The sequence below is a fragment of the Stegodyphus dumicola genome, chromosome 5, assembly GCF_044657685.1.
Source record: "Stegodyphus dumicola isolate Sdum_Otavi_A_Nest chromosome 5, ASM4465768v1".
Taxonomy (NCBI): Eukaryota; Metazoa; Arthropoda; class Arachnida; order Araneae; family Eresidae; genus Stegodyphus; species Stegodyphus dumicola.
In genome coordinates this window covers 219,430,323-219,448,671 of record NC_140772.1, presented here as the reverse complement: position 1 = coordinate 219,448,671, position 18,349 = coordinate 219,430,323, and the positions used below count along the sequence as shown (strand labels likewise).

The following is an 18,349-nucleotide window of genomic DNA, read 5'->3' as shown; positions in this document are numbered from 1 at the left end:
ACTTTTATTATTTCATTTTCCTCCAAAAGCTGTTATACTTTTATTCATTATTTCACTGGGCTATTGAATTTTTGCTTCTGTAATGGTTTGAATTTAAAGCTGAGTTATAAAGCTAATTCTTTTCTTCTAGAAACCTTTGAAGGCTTTGATTCGAGAGTTTTAGAAGTAAGCATCTTTTTAAAATTATTGATCTGTTAATTATGAAAATTATAGTATTAGAAATTCAGTGTTTTTTTAAAGTGAGAGGAATGCAAGAACATGTAGAATTAATATTTTCTGAATATTTTTTGTTCAATTGTTTTAAGAGAAGTTATTTAAATTGTATCAAAATTAAAGTTTCAGTAATTGTTGTTATTGCAGTAATAAATAAATTTTTCATTTTAAGTTTGCTTGTCTGTAGACTGTAATATCCCCTGTCCCATAGTTGTGTAGGAAATAATTTAAATGCTATTGTCTAGTCTTTTTTAGTATAGTGTCTAGTCTTTTTTAGTATATGTGTATTTTAATTTTGAATTATTTTATGCTAACCTTATTTTTTTTTTCTGGTACTATAGAGAGAAAGCAGTGAAACTGAACAGCTAAGAAATATCATTTATATAAACATTCATTGTCTATAAAATAAAGTTACCCTTAAATCTTCTGTTTGTATACCACAGAACATTCTTATCCTCCTTTTTTAACCATAAAGACCTGACCATCAGTTTCATGAAGGCTTTGATTTATTCTATCAGTGTATATGTCATTCCTGCAGTATAATCTGTTACTTTAAAATAGGTACTTCAAAGCTGTTGCCTGTCCTCGACATTTGCACTTGCATCTCGGGTCATCATCACCGCACAGAATTTAATTTCTTCACGTGATTTGAGGCTATAGTTTGAATGATGTGTAGAAAATAGGTGCTTCATTCTCATGCTTTTCATGAATTGAAACATCCTAAATGGAAGTAAAGTTTGTGTATGTGTGGGGGGAAATGAAACGATTCAACCTTTTCTGCAGCTTTTGTTCCTATAGTTACGAGTCAAATCGGGTGGCAGAAATTAATTTTGAAATTCCTATTTTAAAGCAACAGACCGTAGTGTTAGCTTCTTTCGTTAAATATCCCTCGTCCACCAAAAAATCATCCTGATATCATCAGTGTACTTTTACTACAATTATATATCCAACAAGTGTTCACTGATGTAAAATCCTAAAACACGAGTATGCAATATTTTCTGATTATACTAAAAAAATTTTGACCTTTTGTGTCTTGGCATTGTTTAATTATATGCATATAGAAGATTTATAGTATTTCATCCTTTGTTTGGGAGGGATATGCAAGAAATTATTGTCTCATTTAATTTGTTAATTTTGGTTTTAGTTTAAAACGGTTATGCATATGTCGGGTCAGAGAGGACGAGTGAGAAATTTTAGTGCCTTTGTTGTTGTGGGAAACAAAAAAGGTTTAGCAGGTAATTTATTTCAATCATTTTATGGTGTTATGTTTTTAAATCTCAATAAAATATGGGTAGCATAATTATAAACATGTATATTTTAGGATATGGCCTGGCGAGATCTGTGAATGCTTCTACTGCTGCCAATGCGGTAAGGCTTTTTTTTAGTGTGTGTGTAATGTACAATTCTCCCTCTAAAAGTTTCAGATTTTTTAAATGGTAAAATTTTAGTATAAAGCTGTCATTGCAGAATTTTTCATGTGGGAAACTATAACCTAACTTGTATCAGTAAGAAAATATAATTTGAAGAAATCTATGCTGCATTCTTTATGGAATATTTTTTTCATATGGAATCTGTAGAGTATCTTTTTAATTAGTTACAGAACGAAATAAGATAATTATAATTTTGGAAAAAATGCCTGATGTTCATTCTTCTTTAAACAGCAAAGTACTGTACAATTTAAGTAAAGTTTTTCTGTTGAAAATATGTCGAACATTTAATTAAAACTTACTTTAGCAGTTTAGAAATTGCTTTTTCATATCTGATCAAATAAATAGATAAAGCTAGTTGAATAGTTATATCAGATAAAACTAATCCGTTATTTTATAGCAAATTAATCAGAAGTAAATATTAATATCTTTATGAAATCCCATGTGCTGTAGGAAACATTTAGCTATTAGAACAGCTAGTAAGAAAGTGTTAACATTAAATTTGTTCGAACAGTTCTCACTGCTGTTTTTGCAATACATGCTTATTCTTTGCCAAAATAGACATAAAAGAATTTTATGGACCCTAATGTTGTTTTAATTTACTTTCTAGCGTGGAATAGCATGAATTTTTTTATTGAAATGCCACAATACTCAGACTTCTATTGTGAATATATCAAGTAATAAAGCATGTGTATGAAGGAGTTATAAAAGTTGACATACCTTATAATTGAAATTGTAAAAATCAGATACTAATTTTTTGTTATTGTTGTGACTTTTATCACTTGTCTGACAGTAATATCAGCACAAGCCCATGAAATTCATCGTGGTAAGAAGTGCAAGATTACACCTGTCATTGGCAAGAGTCTTGAGCACCATATGGCTGACAGTACAACTTTGCTAAGTTCTGCTTCCAATTTTGTCGAGAGCACCCTGGGAGGGAGGGATCTGAGGGTCTCCCACCCCTCTTCCCCTACCACCAATATTTCAAGAGGCCTTTTGGCTCGCCACATATTTAGAGTGCCTGCATGCTGCAGACACTTTCTAATTCGAACCTAGGCCCTTTGGTATGGCAGTTAGTGTCACTAGCCATATCTCAGTTGAGCGGCAGATGCTAATTTGAAATCCTCAACAATGCAATGCAAATTTCAAAATAATCTAGATAACCACTACAAAGCTGATGAAGATGACTGTACAAAAATTTCAATGGCATGAAAACAAACAGTGTATTCAGTGTTTTATCAGTACTTGTGAAATTTCAAAACCTCAGCAAATTCAGAATAAATTTTGTAAAATATAATACCGTGTTTAAATATAAAAGACCTATGACTCCATTAGAACAGGGGGGAATGTTTACATAAAGTGGTGTTTCTAAAATCGAACCTAAATAAAGTAACCCCTGCTATTATGTATCTTGGTGGTGAAATCAACTTAAGTATTGCAGTTTTAAAACCTTGTCTGTTCCACTTTGTACTCGAATTGGCAACAGCTTGTTCTCTTCTCAGAAATAATGTTAGTTGGCAGTGGGCATTAGACAAAAAAGCTGAATATATATTTCAAAATAGTGGAAAACACTTATTCCCTCACATCACATAATGTAAAACAACAGTTTTTAAAAAAATCCGAAGTTAATAAAGGAAGTAGATACAGGATGTTGCTGAGTCTCTTATATTTCTGACTTGCTTTCTTAGATAAAGAAGATTTCAAGTATGTACTTTTTTAAACTTGTACTATATTGAAATGTCTCCCTCCATAAAATCCTTATCTTATTCTACAAGTTTTTGAAGAATGTTTATGGTTTCAAATAATAGCTTTACTAGAAAGTACCATACTTTTGTACTGCAAAATGTATCCACCTTGTTCATGCACTAGCATTTGCTGATTCTTTTGTATACTTGTATTTTGTTTTCTTTGTGTAGTATCTTTAGAAATGCATGATGAAATTTTTAAAAACTGTGTTTACCACTGTAAAACATGTTATTTAAAACATTTCATCTTTTTTATAACATAACACCTTTTCAAACCTTTTCACCTTTTTTTTTATAACACCTTTTCAAAGCTGAGAATGAGCCTGTTTGTTCAAATTGTAATGTTTGTTTATCTGTCTGTCATATTTGAGTGTCCATGTTTTAATAGTCTTTGTCAGAAATATTTTAATAGCTGTGACTTACCTCTCGACCGTTTAATCGCTAGAGAGGCTAATTGTAATTTATTTTATTATTTAAAAGAGACTGGCTTTTACTACCTAATGTAATTTGTTTTGAAGATTGTGTCTTGGATTTTAATGTGTTTATATATATGTGTGTGTGTGTGTGTGTGTGTGTGTGTGAGCACATCCTCTGGATTTACTACATTTGTCCACCGGTTTTTATTTATTGTATTTTAACTTCATTAATTTTGATCATCCCACCTTGTGTTTGACATGTCATAATCATGTTTGGTTTTTGCGCCAAAAACCTCACTCTCACTCACTCTTTATTTTGAGTCTCTTTAAGAAATATTTGACAGTATTGTTGAAAGTACAGTAACTTTGAGCTAGACTTGAAATGGGATCTATAGCAAATTTTTAAAAGTATTGTTTTTAAAATAGGTATTGTAAAAGAAATTAATGAATAATCTGACTGTTATAAGTAGTAATAGTTATGTATTTTATTAAAAAGAAAAAATAATCTATACATAATGTGATAAAAATATAATAGCTCTCATTGTGTTCTTTTTCTTCAAAGATATGTTTCCTGCCTATTAACCCTCTGAGCGGCCAGAGTTTTCGGTAAGAAAACACAAATTTCCCAAAACTACTATGAGAACAAATTATATTTTTTTATTTTAATGTAAAAACTCTTCTGGAATTTCATACCTGGATTTGTATACTTTTGATACAAATTGCCTTAATTTCTTTGACATATTTTAATATGCATGTATATAGCATTCTTACAGATATCACAAAAAATATTCTAGGCCATATATATACGGCGTTGCCGCTTAGAGGGTTAAAGAGGTATGTTTTTGAAGCATTAGAAAAGTATAGTATTTAATCTTGAACTATAAATGTAAGTTATACCTATAAAATCATAATATATTATCACATCTCTAGTTAGTAATGGTTTTTAAAATCTTATCATAATAAGTAGTACTGTGTGATATGTAATATTTATACCGTTGTAATGTAATATCATTTTATGTGAAAATATGCCAAGTAAAAAACTTTTATTCAGCTCCTGTTGCTTTATCTCGATGTCTAGTTTATTAAAAGAAATCTTGTATCAGTCATCAAAAAGCACAGTTTTCACATTTATATAAACAATAATGATAATTCAGGTATTGACATCTTCTGTCAATAGTTGGATTTTATTATTATTTTTTTTTTTAATTTTATTTTGTGTTTTAATATTTTGTAACCAAAATCATAATAAAATGGATTGAAAATTCATGCTTCTGTATTTCTCTTTAGGCTAAAAACAAAGCAGCCCATGTCTTGCGTTATATTGAACTTGATAACAATACAGGTATGTGTTTTAAAATTCAGCTATAGAATTGTATCAAATTTATTCATAAAATCTGCTGTATTAAATTCTGAAATATTTCTCTATGCTGTGTTTATGTGTATTTAAAGAAGAAGTTATGAAACAAATAGTGTTATAAGATGTATATTTTTATTTGAAATGACTAAGAAATTATTATCTTTATGTTGTAAAGTAAAATTAACTAAAAAAATGAGTAGTTTTTCAAAATTTTTGTTATAATTTAGGTATAGGACAGAATGTTTTAATGTATAATGTGTTACATCAAAGGCTGATCAATAAGTGTAGTAAAAATAAATCAATAATATAATAAAAAAGAGCCATATCTATTAAAAGGAGGCATTATAAATGTGCATTTTTAAATTTTAAAAAAACAATGATGTGTGAAAAAGTGTGCTTTATGAGTAAGACTCAAGAAAATATATAATGAAGACAGCATAATTCATTGATAGCTTTCATTTGCCTTTATTTTAATAAGTTTGAAAGAAAATTAAAAAGAATAAAGTAATGTAAAAAAGATAGCAGTTCTGAATTGATTTTCATTTTGTACAGTGTGAGCACAAAAACAGTCTCGGTTTCGAAAGGGGATGACTTTAATACCGAAAGGACTATCTTGCCCAAATTTTTAACATAGTTACATAAACTTTTTGGTGGTATTGATTTGAATCACAATCTCTCGATGTGCGTGCCACCTGTTACGCGGGAAACATCGATACGGTAATTTAGTTCCAACTACACGTTGTGAAGCATATCCGAAGTTGACAGCAGCACTGATGCTTTCTTGAAGTTCATTCAGAGTTGGGGGTAATGGCGGTACATACACTTGGTCCTTCACAAATCCCCACAGAAAAATGTCACAAACAGTTAGGTCCGGTGATCTTGGGGGGCCACTTGCAAACAAATGGATCATTGAGTCCAGCGCGACCTATCCATTGGTTTGGGAGGTTCTCGTTCAGAAACCTGCATACACCCTGATGCCAGTGTGGTGGCGCTCCATCTTGTTGTAGAATGTAGTCATCTCTCTCTGCAGTAAGTTGAGGAATCAAACAGTCGTGTAGCAATATTAAGTAACTTTCACCTGTAAGTGTTTGTTCCTGAAAGAAGAACGGACCGTATACCCGACGCTCTGATACAGCATAAAACACATTAATTTTGGGAGAGTCACGTTCCACATCTAGAGTTGCATGCAGATGCTCGTTTCCCCAGATCCTAACATTGTGCCTATTGACCTTTTCACTTAAATGAAAGGTCGGCCTCATCTCTGAAAATTATCTTCATCAGAAGGTTTTCATCGCCCTCCATTAAAGTTTGGATAGTCTCGCAAAACTCATGCCGCTTTACTTTGTCTTGTGGGTGCAACTTCTGAACCAACTGCAGCCGGTATGGGTGAAACTGCAAACGCTTGTGTAAGATCTTGCTTATTGTTCTTTGTGGCACCTGCAACTCTCTGATAGCTTTACGTGTTGACTTCTTCGGGTTGCGTACAAAAGCAGGCTTCTCTCACGCGCTGCACAATTTCCTCCGAGATGGAAGGTCGGCCAGAATGTCCTTTTCTTTTATCACAAATGCACCCTGTCTCACTAAATGTGTTACGCCACTTCAAAGTGGATTTGTGTGTAGCTGGATCAACATCAAAGTTTCGTTTGAACTCATGCTGCACTCTTTCAACACTGCTTGGTTTTGCAAATTGTAACACACACCAGCTTCGTTACTGTGGGTGAATGTCATTTTCGATGTCACTGCCCTCTAGCAGTCGAAGTCATGCATAGCAATTCTGTAAAGAAAAGAAATGAAAAATATTTGAGTTAACTGAGTTGTGTATATTACATTTATCAACATATGCAAGCAACTGTTAATTTTATGAGACCTTGAAATCAGGGACTGTTTTTGTGCTCATTCTGTATTTTCTTACTGGGGAGTGTTTCTTTGTCAGTATATTATTGAGTGTTTTGCCTCTGAATTTTTCTTTTCTGAGTTTCCCAACTTTGCTTGCTGTTTTTCTTCCCCCTTTTTGTGAACTTTTTCTTCTTCTCTTTAAATCATATTAAAATATTCTTCCTATGTTGCCTTGCGTGATGGAGCTTTCTCTATTTTACTTGAGGTTTTTGTCATATTTGTTTGTTTAGCAGAATTATTTTACTAAATAAAATGTTGCAAGTGAATGTGCTTGCATTTAAGATTTAAGAGGTTCCTCCCCCCATTGAAGTGTAAGTAATAGATTTCAAGAATTCTGGAGTTGCCTCAGTAACTAAATTTTCGAATATCAAAGCATCTTGCCGAGTATTATCAATTTGATTAAGTTCTGACTTTCTGAGAATGAGCAAATTAAGATGTTACATTCTGGCAGCTGAAGCTTTCCATATCTTTGAGTGGTTTGAATGTATATCTGGAACAGGTGGGTAATTTAATCATTGTTGCTTATTGACCGGGACCCTTTAGAATGATGGACTCATTAAGTGTGAAAGCTGCCTGCCATATAGTAATATTTATGGTCCTACTATGAGTAAAACTGATTTAAAAATATTTTCAGACCTTTCAATTTTCATAAATCTTTTGGCTGGAGAATTCATGCAGTGCAATCTATATAAACCCCTTCATCCTTTCAGTGTGCTGTACATACAAGAAGGATCCTTTGACCATGGGAAGAAAGAAGGACCTTATGTTGAAAATCACATGATAATAGTAGTGTTTCTTCTTTCTGAGCATTTGATAGTATAAAATTTTGCTCACTTCCTACAACTACTTTTTGGATCACTTGAAAAATATGTTTAATCTAAATTCCAAATATGAGCTGCCTTTCTTTGGAGACTTAAGGATGTCATCACACATTAAACTTTGTTCTAAAAGCCTTAAATCAGGAAAAGGTTTTTGGTTGCATCTTGCCATTTTCAGGATTTTTTTTTTTTTCATTCTAGTTCAGACCTCTTCATACCAATGCTGGTTTTCTGCCGGCAGAAAATAGCAACAATCAGCTGAAACTAATGCACTTATTTAAAATGTTTTTTACTTCCTTGTACGAAGTAAAAAGGAAGTATTGTAATCGTGAAAAGTTTCAGGCAGCATATTTAAACAAAAATATCCATTTTGACCGCTATCGAATGCAATTTAACGATGTTTTTGAGTGATATTTGTACGTAAAAACAGAATAAAAGGCTCTTTTCCTCCAAAAAAATAATAAAACTACTTTAAAATGAGTTCTGAAGAGAATTTTTCGTGGCGTCTGTACGAATGTATGTACGTACGTATCTCGCATAACTCAAAAACGAGTAGCCTCAGACGTTGAAATTTTGCATATAGGACTGCTATAACATGTAGATCTGTACCTCATATTTTGGTTGCAATCGGCCGCACCAAACGTATATAAATATATTTATATGTATATATCCACTCTGCTACCCAGCTCAATGATTTCAGTTTCTTTACTCTTATATGTTTGTAAATTGTACATTTTGTGCTTTAAATATGATTGAATTATGTGGTTCTTATCTTCCGGTTAAAGTGTTTATGCCTTTAGTAAATCTGTATGCAATATTTTTAGAATTATCAACAATTTTAAAGTTGTTTAAGTGCTGCTAAGCCTAATAATTTTTTTGTTGACAACCATTGCTTGTTTACATTTTAAACAGCAGAATAATGGATTTTTTGCCAATGTAGAGAAACTAAGCTTCGCAACAACAAAGATAACGCCTTCATTTATTATTGCAAATTAAATCATGTTTAATCATTTCTGGAATTTTTTCGAGGAAATAAGTGTTTAAGATTTACTTCGTAATTTTTAATTCAGATATTTTGAGTTTTTATGTATTTTTGCCTTGTCGTGAAGTGAGAACTGAATTAATTGAATGAGAAATACTCAATCATCTGTGAAAAGTTTCTTTTTTGTTTTGTTTGCTTAATTTCTTTTATACATCGTTCTAGCTTTATAATAGTTTTTGAATAGAGCATGTGGCAAATATTAGATAATTCTTTAAATGATATAAATTTTGTGCATTCTGAGTTATAATATGAATGAAATATAATACTGTTAAGTGAACCTAGCACCAGAGTGTCTCTGTGGGAAACAAATAGAGAGAATTTTAAAGAATGCATTTATTCTATTGTGGTTTATGCGCTGTCGGCGAAGTAGATTTAATTCAATCCGATAAGTTTAAATGAAATGCAAGAAAAAATGCTTATAATTTAATATTCCGTACAAGGAAGTCGTGGTGTAAACATCGGATTTTTTTTTTAGAAAGATTTCTGAACTATTGATATTTATCATAAGCCAGTAAATATTATCAACAAATGAAAAGAAAACATGCTTTAGCAATTTAAAATACAGATTTGAGTTAATTAAATAAGGATTACATGATACATTAAAAACATAAAACACTTGCATTCTTCTTCAAATCTCTTTGTTATTATTTTTATTATTTTCTTTTGCACTTATCTCCCATGTACATGGTGATCTGTTTTTGCTTAAGAAAACATTAGAGAATTGTGGGGATTCGGCTTCATGCAACTCTTGGCAACAGCAGCTATTGAGGAAACACATTTCCTCCTTATTCTCTTTATAGAATTATCAGCAAACTTCTGTATTTCTGCAGAAATTTTATCATACTTTCTTCCATTAAACTGGCAAGTTTCAGAAGCTCATATTTTAAAACAAAGTTTAAGGCAAAATTTGCAAATTTTAGGAATAGTTTCATGTCTCTTGACAATTTTGTCAAAAATGAATCTAACTCATTGGCATTTATTGATGTCATTATGCATTCTTCTAGAAGTTAATGTAGTGGATTTGGGAGTTTTGGGTGCAAAAAGAAATTCATGAGAAGATTGTAGTAGGGTGTGCTAATTGTAGAAATCTCATTATTACTAAACTTTATGGATAAAAGAGCATCTTAAAAAATGCAGTGGTGACATTAGTAATGAAAATGAGCAGTAAGTAGATTTATTTTCTAACATGGAAATGTGTAATGATTTACAAGATTATTCAGCTACACCCGCAAAGAAACTAAAACAGAAGAGAAGAAAAAATATCACATCAGGCCATTATGAGAAATTTTTCATTGAAACAAGCAACTACAATGCACGCACAAAATATCCTTCATGTGGCAATAGGAAAAAGTTCTTTTACAGTAGTAATATTTTATTCTTTGCAGTGTGTCTCTCCTTTATATGTATGATCAGTGTTTTAAGAGCAGGTTACACATTGCTTGAAACAGGGTTCGTACGGTCCTTAAAAAACCTTAATTTTTTCAAAAATGATTTTTGGTCCTTAAAAGTCCTTAATTTTGGCCAAAATGAATAAACGGTCCTTAATTTTGCTCATTTGACATTTCTTATCATTTCTAATGATTGCCATTCTAAGTGTGAATTACGATTTCTCGTGAATATGGAATTAAAATTACATGGCTCTTAACCAATCTGTTGGCGGATTTGTGTTGCAAACGATAAAAAAAACAATTAGCTACCCGAATGAAAGTATCGGTGTCTGATTGGCTATTCACCCAATCTTTCGAAACAGGTGTTATCCATAAATTTAGGCAGATTGTGACGAAAGCGTGAAGCCGGAAGTTCTTTAAGAGGCGAAAGTGATGATGAAGGTGCTCGAGAAAAAAAAGGGGGGGATTCTGAAAATATTTGCCAAAATTAGAGCAATCCCAACCTGGAAGGCCACAACCCTTCTGACGCCAGTAGGAACGAGATGCCTGGAAAGTGCATTTTCAATAAACTGTGGCTTCATCAAGCTGACTACAAAGACTGGATACTGATGGATGGCAATCCTTAAATGTGGTCTTTGTCTGAAACAAATTGAAATTTCTAGAATGGGAGAGTCAACGCTGAAAATTCACATGAAAATTAAGTTTCGTTTTATCATTTCAATTTTTTTTACACGCTTTTGCTTAACTTAATTTATGTGTTTGTTTCATTTAAGCCATAAGTTAATTTTTTATCACCTTCTACGGAGTTTATTCTATTTTGCACATACTATATGTATGGGATATCGGGATTATGAGTTTATTTCTGCAGAGGGTCTGTTATCGATTTCACAGGAAATCTGTTGGCTCCATTTCGATTTTAGGTCGCCAAGGGCAAATTCGGTAACGCTAGCCGAGAAAAAGTGAAGTTCGGAAATACGTTTTGAAGCTTCAATAGACAATTAAGTATTTGGTTTAAACCTATGTTGTTGATAGTAATGCATAATTTTTGCTAATGGCGATACAATTATTATTTCAAAATAACTAACTGATTAAAAATTTTTTAATATTTTTAAAGCTGAAAACAACTAATTGAAACTAATTTTCCTGAATTAACTAGACACAAAATTAACTTTCATGAATTACTAAAGTTATTGGGTAGAAGTGTAACTGAAAATATACATTCCGTATTATATATATATATATATTTATACAGTACATAGTCCGAGGTCGGACTTGTCGGGACTTCTGCGATCCCAGATTTGAGATTTTTCTGGATAAAATTATAAAATTGAAAATATGAAATCGTGATTTATGAAATAATGAAGCATTTATGATTTAAAGGGTATCAAAATTTACAAAAGAAAAGAGCTTAATATTTATATGTTTACTTTATTAACCATTTCTTTCAATGTGAGTTGTTTGATTTGTTTTCTCTGCTAATACTTTAGACTAATACTATAGACATATAATTTCTTGTTCAGTTATTAAGTTCCGTTGTTCAAGTCATGTAATTGCTGTGTCGAGAATTCTGAATAACTTGTCAATCAAAAATTTTTCTCGTTCAGTAACCTCTCTGTTACTTTCTTCACTATCGGTAGGTAGCTGTATTTTCTGGATTTAGAACCATACTACAGATTTCGCTCTCCATTAAATGATTGATGATTGGGCATTGTCATCGCAATGAGAAACTTCTGTTTAACTTCGCTAAATTCTGCGGCCATGCGAGCTCTAGCGCTGGTTCTGGCTTTATGTGAATAACAAATTAGTTATTCTTAATTCAAATAGCACTAAATATAATCGTTTGTCCTATGAGTATCATTAACAAAATCTATTTTTAGCATAAGGAAAGAAATTTCTGCTAAATCTCCCCCTGTCAACATTTTAGCGCATTAAACTTAAATCTGTAATCGGATAATACTCTGTTATTTGGCATCGCCGCATGATTCATCTCTCAAGGTTGTCATCCGTTGATAAACATGCGGTGATGAAAGCAAAATACAATAAATAATGATTCGAGATTTCGCCATCAAGGATATAAAATATTAGTTGGTGTAAAATTAACAAATGTTTCGGTTTGAGATTATGCCAAGCAGATACGCAGCTATGGAGTCAAGTTACTAATCACACAAATTTATGCTAAAATAATTATTTGTTCAATAATGAGATATTTTATTTAGCGCCAAACTGAGATTAAGAATCTGGATTTCCGACATGTTTTTTTATGATGAGGAACAAAATCTAATGCGCGTGCGTAAAGCATACCCCTTCCCTTCAAAAAAGCCCTAAAAAATTGGTTCGTGGTGGCTTTGAGGTCCGGATTTTAGATCATTCCAGATATTGGATGTCCGGATCTCGAACTTTGTACTGTATATATATATATATATTCTTTCAAAATATAACTTACCAGTATGGATTCACTCTTTTAAAATAATTCTACTTTAATTAAACTTAGGAGATAATATAATCAATTAATCAATATTGTTTAGGAAATAAATTATATATATATAGTAAAAGATGTATATTTTCACTATTCAAGTATTCACTGTGACAAGTTTTCTTATCTTGTCACATGAACAGGCCTCTGTGGAAAGGGGCTTCTCTGTAAATAAAGCAATTGAAATTGAAAATTTAAGTGACTCATCATACATTTTTCAACGCACAGTATTTGATTACATAAAATTTTCTGGAGGTGTTCTTAGTATCGAAATTAATAAAGAAATGAGATCAGCAGCAGCTTCTGCAAGAATTGGAGTTCGTTATTTAGAAGAACGTTTAGTATTTAGAAGAACAAAAATTTGAAAATTCAAAGAAAATTTGAAAATTCATGTAAATCTGAAAATTCAAAGAGGAAAAGAAATATTATTGAGGAAGAAATTGATTATATGAAGCAGAAGAAAAAATTTCTTCAAATGGGACATTAAAGATATTAATGAAGAAGTAGATGTTTTAGCAGATGAAGCTGAGACCAGCAGGAACATTGATTTGTTTATCAAAGCAAATGAACTTAGAACAGGGTTGCCACGCTACCTGGAGAACCGGGAAAAGTCAGGGAATTCGAAAATTGACCAAAATATTCAGGGAAAAGTCAGGGAATTTAAGTATTTTTGTCAAAATCTGGAAAAGTCAGGGAAGTTCATACAACGATCCCGCCAAAAAAAAGCGATTTTTGCGCCGACGTCGGAAGAGGTAACTTTTTTGGCGAATTATGTATCACGTGAGTGTCATTCGGGTAGCTGGCATAGAGCCAATTTTCGCAGCTCCAATTTGATTGTCTTTTAGAAAGGCAAAGCAACTTTCCCGCAACTTTTGGTTTCCAGTATTCTCGAGAATCGCATGTGCAGTGCATGAACTAAAGAAAGTACCTGTTCTCGTATAAAACAAAATGGGTTTAATCCTAGTATACGGTACTATGGAGGTTAGAATCAAAGAGTATGTATTGTAAAGAAGGAAAACCTCTCTGCAACAGACGTGGCTGTGGCTCCGTTACATTATAGAGGGAAACAGCTGTGCATGTCTGATATATCTGTCACCAAAGCTTGAAACCGGTGTCGAAGTTCAAAGGTCACGTTATCAAGAGTTCATAAAATGAATATCGTTTAAAATTTCTTTAACCACTTGCGCTAAAAAGACGTGCCACGCACATCAAGATGCTTTTGTCTCAAACCGCGAGCGACGTGAACACCACGTCGATAAGCATTTATCGCAAAAATGAAAATAACGTGGTGCACATGTCGCCTAACAACGAGATTGTTTATTTCTCGAGTTACCCAATATATATATCTTAAATTTTATTAAGTTTCTTAAGTGGAAAACTAAACAAAATTATCAAACAAAGTATACCAAGAATAATTAAGAATAAATGTCCTCTGGGATTTATTGAATAATTAAGTGAATTTGCTACACAATACAAGTAATACCATAATTAATTTACCTCTTAGCACAGCCAACGTACATTACGCGGATAGACTGGAATTTTCTTGAAACACACCTGGAAAACCTGGAAAAGTCAGGGAATTTCATTCTCCTGTTTGAGTGGCAACCCTGTTAGAAGAATAGTTAAAGAAAAGGAAATAGACATAAATAAATGTTAAAATAGCTGAAAAGATTTCAGATTTAAAAAAAGCACAAATGTTTTGTATCTTTTATTGTACAGTTTATTATTCTAGTATCTTTCAAAAAACCAAGGAAATAAATTGTATGTTTACAAATCAGTTATTTTAATCTGCAAAATATTCTTACATTGTGATTATAATAGTAGTTGACTGTGTTTAAATAAATATCAAATAAGTTAAATAATAATCATGTAAATCTCTAAAATAGTGACTGTTATTAGTGTAAAATACACTTATACATGTTTTTCAAGAAATTATGTTCCTAATTTAATGTTATCTACTTCATAACTTGTAGGGAGTTAGTTTAATTTTCAAAATTGTTTTATGGTAAGTATTAAATTGAATTTAATAATAGTGCATAATACACACTTCTGTTAGTTTCTTAAAGTGAAATTACAAGCATGAAGTCGGTTGTATGGATAATTGCTTTATTCAATTCATTTTTTTGTTTGCTGATAGGTCCTTAATTTTTTCTTTGATGGTCCTTAAAAGTCCTTAATTTTCATGTAAGGAAATGTGTACGAACCCTGTTGAAAGGAAACAAGTGGCTACCTAGTGCGTGTAATCAGTAAATGTGAAATTGCTGCACTTTGCTGAATAGTTAAAGTACATGTTGAATTTAAGTTGAAAATTGAAAAGAAAGCCTATAGTATAGTGGTTACAGTAATTAAAAGTAGTTGGAGTAGTAATCACAGTAATGCTATTATTACTATTACTATTCATGTTAGGGCTGAGTGCATATTTTTATTTTATCTTGTAAATACAGACAGGATCTTGGAAAAAAAGGCTGTAAGTTAACTGTATAAAAAAAGGGGGGCAAAGCGGCAATAGCAGAAGTGAAAAAAAGGAATGCAATTATATAGTGAGAGATGTTATAGTGTACAATGAGTATAAAATATAATAATCAAGAAAGAAGGCTCATGAAGAGAGCTGTTTGGGTCTTAAAACTCACAAATATTCAGCTCATTATCTTAGTCTATTTAAGAACCATCATGTGTAAGGTACTTTGTTTAAATATATACACAGATGCTCTGAAATTACAAATACTTGGAAGTGCAAAGAAGAAAAATCTGACATATTTACATAGAATCATTCATAAGGAATTGTTCACATTATTTACAAATTGATAATCATGAAGATGATATTAATGACAAAGTATCTGAAACAATAAATATCTTGATTATTATAGAAATCAAACATTGTCGTAGCAGTTAAAACATATTAGTATTGCACTGTATATGATCCAGCTTGATTAATAATGATTGCTGTTAACAAACTAATAAGAAACAAGTTAAAAATAACTTCAATCAGATAGTAACTTAACATCATTGGCTTCATATACATAAAATAAGTTATTAAATGAATGAGTTGAAAGTGCAAAGTGTATTACTTTATGACATAAACCTATATACTGTGCCTTACATTATTACTTTTCACAATTAGCTTCTTTTCCTAACACATATTTCTTCAATCAAGTTTACCAGAGTGTTTGGCTTTTACATGGAGGTCAGATTTTAAAATAATGTAAACAAAAAATGGTAACTCCTATTTCTACAGTGATGACATTACATGCAAGTACTACTAGGTTCAAAAGAATGTTGTCCAGCTCTTTTTATATTCACATTAAATAAAAAAATTCTTTGGGTTTTGAAATGGCAGTGAAATTTTATTTTTGCTATAAATTTCTTTGTGGCAAATATCAAACAGAACCTGAGTGGTGAATCTGTTGCATTGTGTTACTGTGACTATTGAATAAATATTATAAATGATGTTGCTGAACTTTTTCACCAGCTATTGTCACTTTCAATTAGTTTCTGCTTACTAGAAGTTTGAATTAATTATGAAAATGAATTTTAGCCACTTCTTTGCCAGTTCTTCATAGTAATTAAATTATGCTCACAAAAACTCTTGAACAGGTGATGATTAAGCATGTTTGTTACAATTTCATTAACATTAACAAAGTTGAACACAGTTTAGGTGTTGTTTTTTTTTGGGGGGGTTAACCCTTTATTTGCCTTACAATTTAATTTTGAGTTGTGCATAAAAAAATTAATGCTTATTAGTTATTATTTTATACAAACTTTTATAAAGAAAACATGTTTTATTTAATAATTCATATAGTTTCATCAAGAAAAATCGTGTATAACTAATAATCAGCAAGATTTGGAATTCAAAGTGATACATTTCAAAGCATTTTAGCGGGTGCAGAGGTATCTTGCATTGCTTATACTGCCAGGTAGTATTACTTCTAATATTTCTGTTGTAGCACACACAACACTTTTTAGAAGGTTTTTCATTTCTTTTTTTTAAATTTATTTTTGTTTGTTTATAGCTCATCCCACCCGATTGACAGTCAGGTAATATGAGCCACAAACAAAAATCATCTGATATCACAGCCTGAAATCAGATTAGGTCTCTGATATCAGCACAAGCCCACAAAATTCATCATGAGAAGAGGTCAAATTTGCACCTATCGTTGGCAAGAGCCTTCGGCACCATATAGATTACTGTATGACTTTTCTCAGTTCTATCCCCAGATTTAATGGAGAGCACCCAATTAAAGTATAATTTACCAATTCTTAGGAAAAAATGCATCCTTTTCTTTCACATCGAATTAAGTTTGGTTCAGTTCTGTGTAAAATCAGGGTTTCAATTGTCATATTTTGTCTGATAATAAACTTTCACAATATTAAGAAGACAGTAAAATCCCTGTAAGAAGCTGGAATGCATAGCAATATTGCAGTGGAAATCTGTGTAATTTTCTTAAACAACTGGCCAATAGTTCAACTTTAGAATATCGCTTATTTATATAACTAAAATCTTTAAATGTTTTGCACGTATATGTAAAATTTAAAAATTGTGATATGCAGATGCTGATAAATTTTTATATATCAAAATCACTAGTTATGAAATCACGTGGATATTTCAGATTAATTTCATTTCATTTATTTTAAAAGATTCTTTTGGAAATGTTATTGCATATATGTAATAAGGTGTGTAAAATATAAGTGCTAAGGCATTGTATATAGTACAAGTACGACATCTGGACTCGTCGAGCCTTCCGGGATTGGGATTTTTCCGGATACAATCAAAAGTCGTTAATTCGGACACCCATAATTCGGAATGATCTATAATCCGGACCTCAAAACTAAAAACTTTCTGCGCATGCGCCGCGTTGACACATGCGCATAGGCGTTTACGCGTGCGCGTAAGACCTCTTACGACTGCGCATTTGCGTGTGCGCAAGCGCAGAATACGTTTTTGCGTGCGCGTTTTATGTATAACGGACGGTGTAAGCTAAAATTATCTAATTATCTATTTCAGTTAATGTTGATGATTGCGTTGTTCCTTAATTTTCGAATTGGATCCGGCTTATTATTTTTTGCACACTGTAAGAGCAATACTATAAAAGTAAACTGGAACTTTCGATTATGTCAAATAGAATTTTTGATTCTGGAGCTCCCAAAGGATCGTACAAAACGAAAGTACGTTTCGATGTGCATCAAACAAAAAGTGGAATTGCTGCAAAAAATGGATAAAGACATGAAGAATGTGACAGAGAGTTTAGTGAAAACGAAAAAAATTCGATTGACAAGTTAGTCGGTATTCTCGGCACAGCAATTAACGGGACTTGAACTGCAGAACTTTGTAAGTGAACAAAAAATTATATCTGTTTATAGAATTAAAGAGAAAGTATTATCACATAAAACGAAGCAACTTAAACAACTTACATTGAAAGAAATGTTTAATAAAGTAAACAAATAAATATTAAGCTTTTTTTTGTAAATTTTGATACCCTTTAGATCATAATTGTTCTTTATTTCATAAATTACGGTTTCATATTTTTAATTTTAGAATTTCTGCATGCCATCTTATGCGATTTAAACTGATGATCT

At 31.7% G+C, this 18,349-nt stretch overlaps 1 protein-coding gene across 1 annotated transcript in view; it reads left to right on the top strand.

The window, feature by feature from the left end:
• Window positions 1–18,349, top strand: part of LOC118194816 (small ribosomal subunit protein uS5m-like) — a 98,738-nt gene that overhangs the window by 24,381 nt on the left and 56,008 nt on the right. Inside the window, exons 5-8 of the mRNA XM_085817670.1 lie at window positions 131–165; window positions 1,358–1,448; window positions 1,535–1,581; window positions 5,089–5,143. Of these exons, the coding sequence (XP_085673796.1) occupies window positions 131–165; window positions 1,358–1,448; window positions 1,535–1,581; window positions 5,089–5,143 (228 nt within the window). The remainder of the gene's footprint in view (window positions 1–130; window positions 166–1,357; window positions 1,449–1,534; window positions 1,582–5,088; window positions 5,144–18,349) is intronic.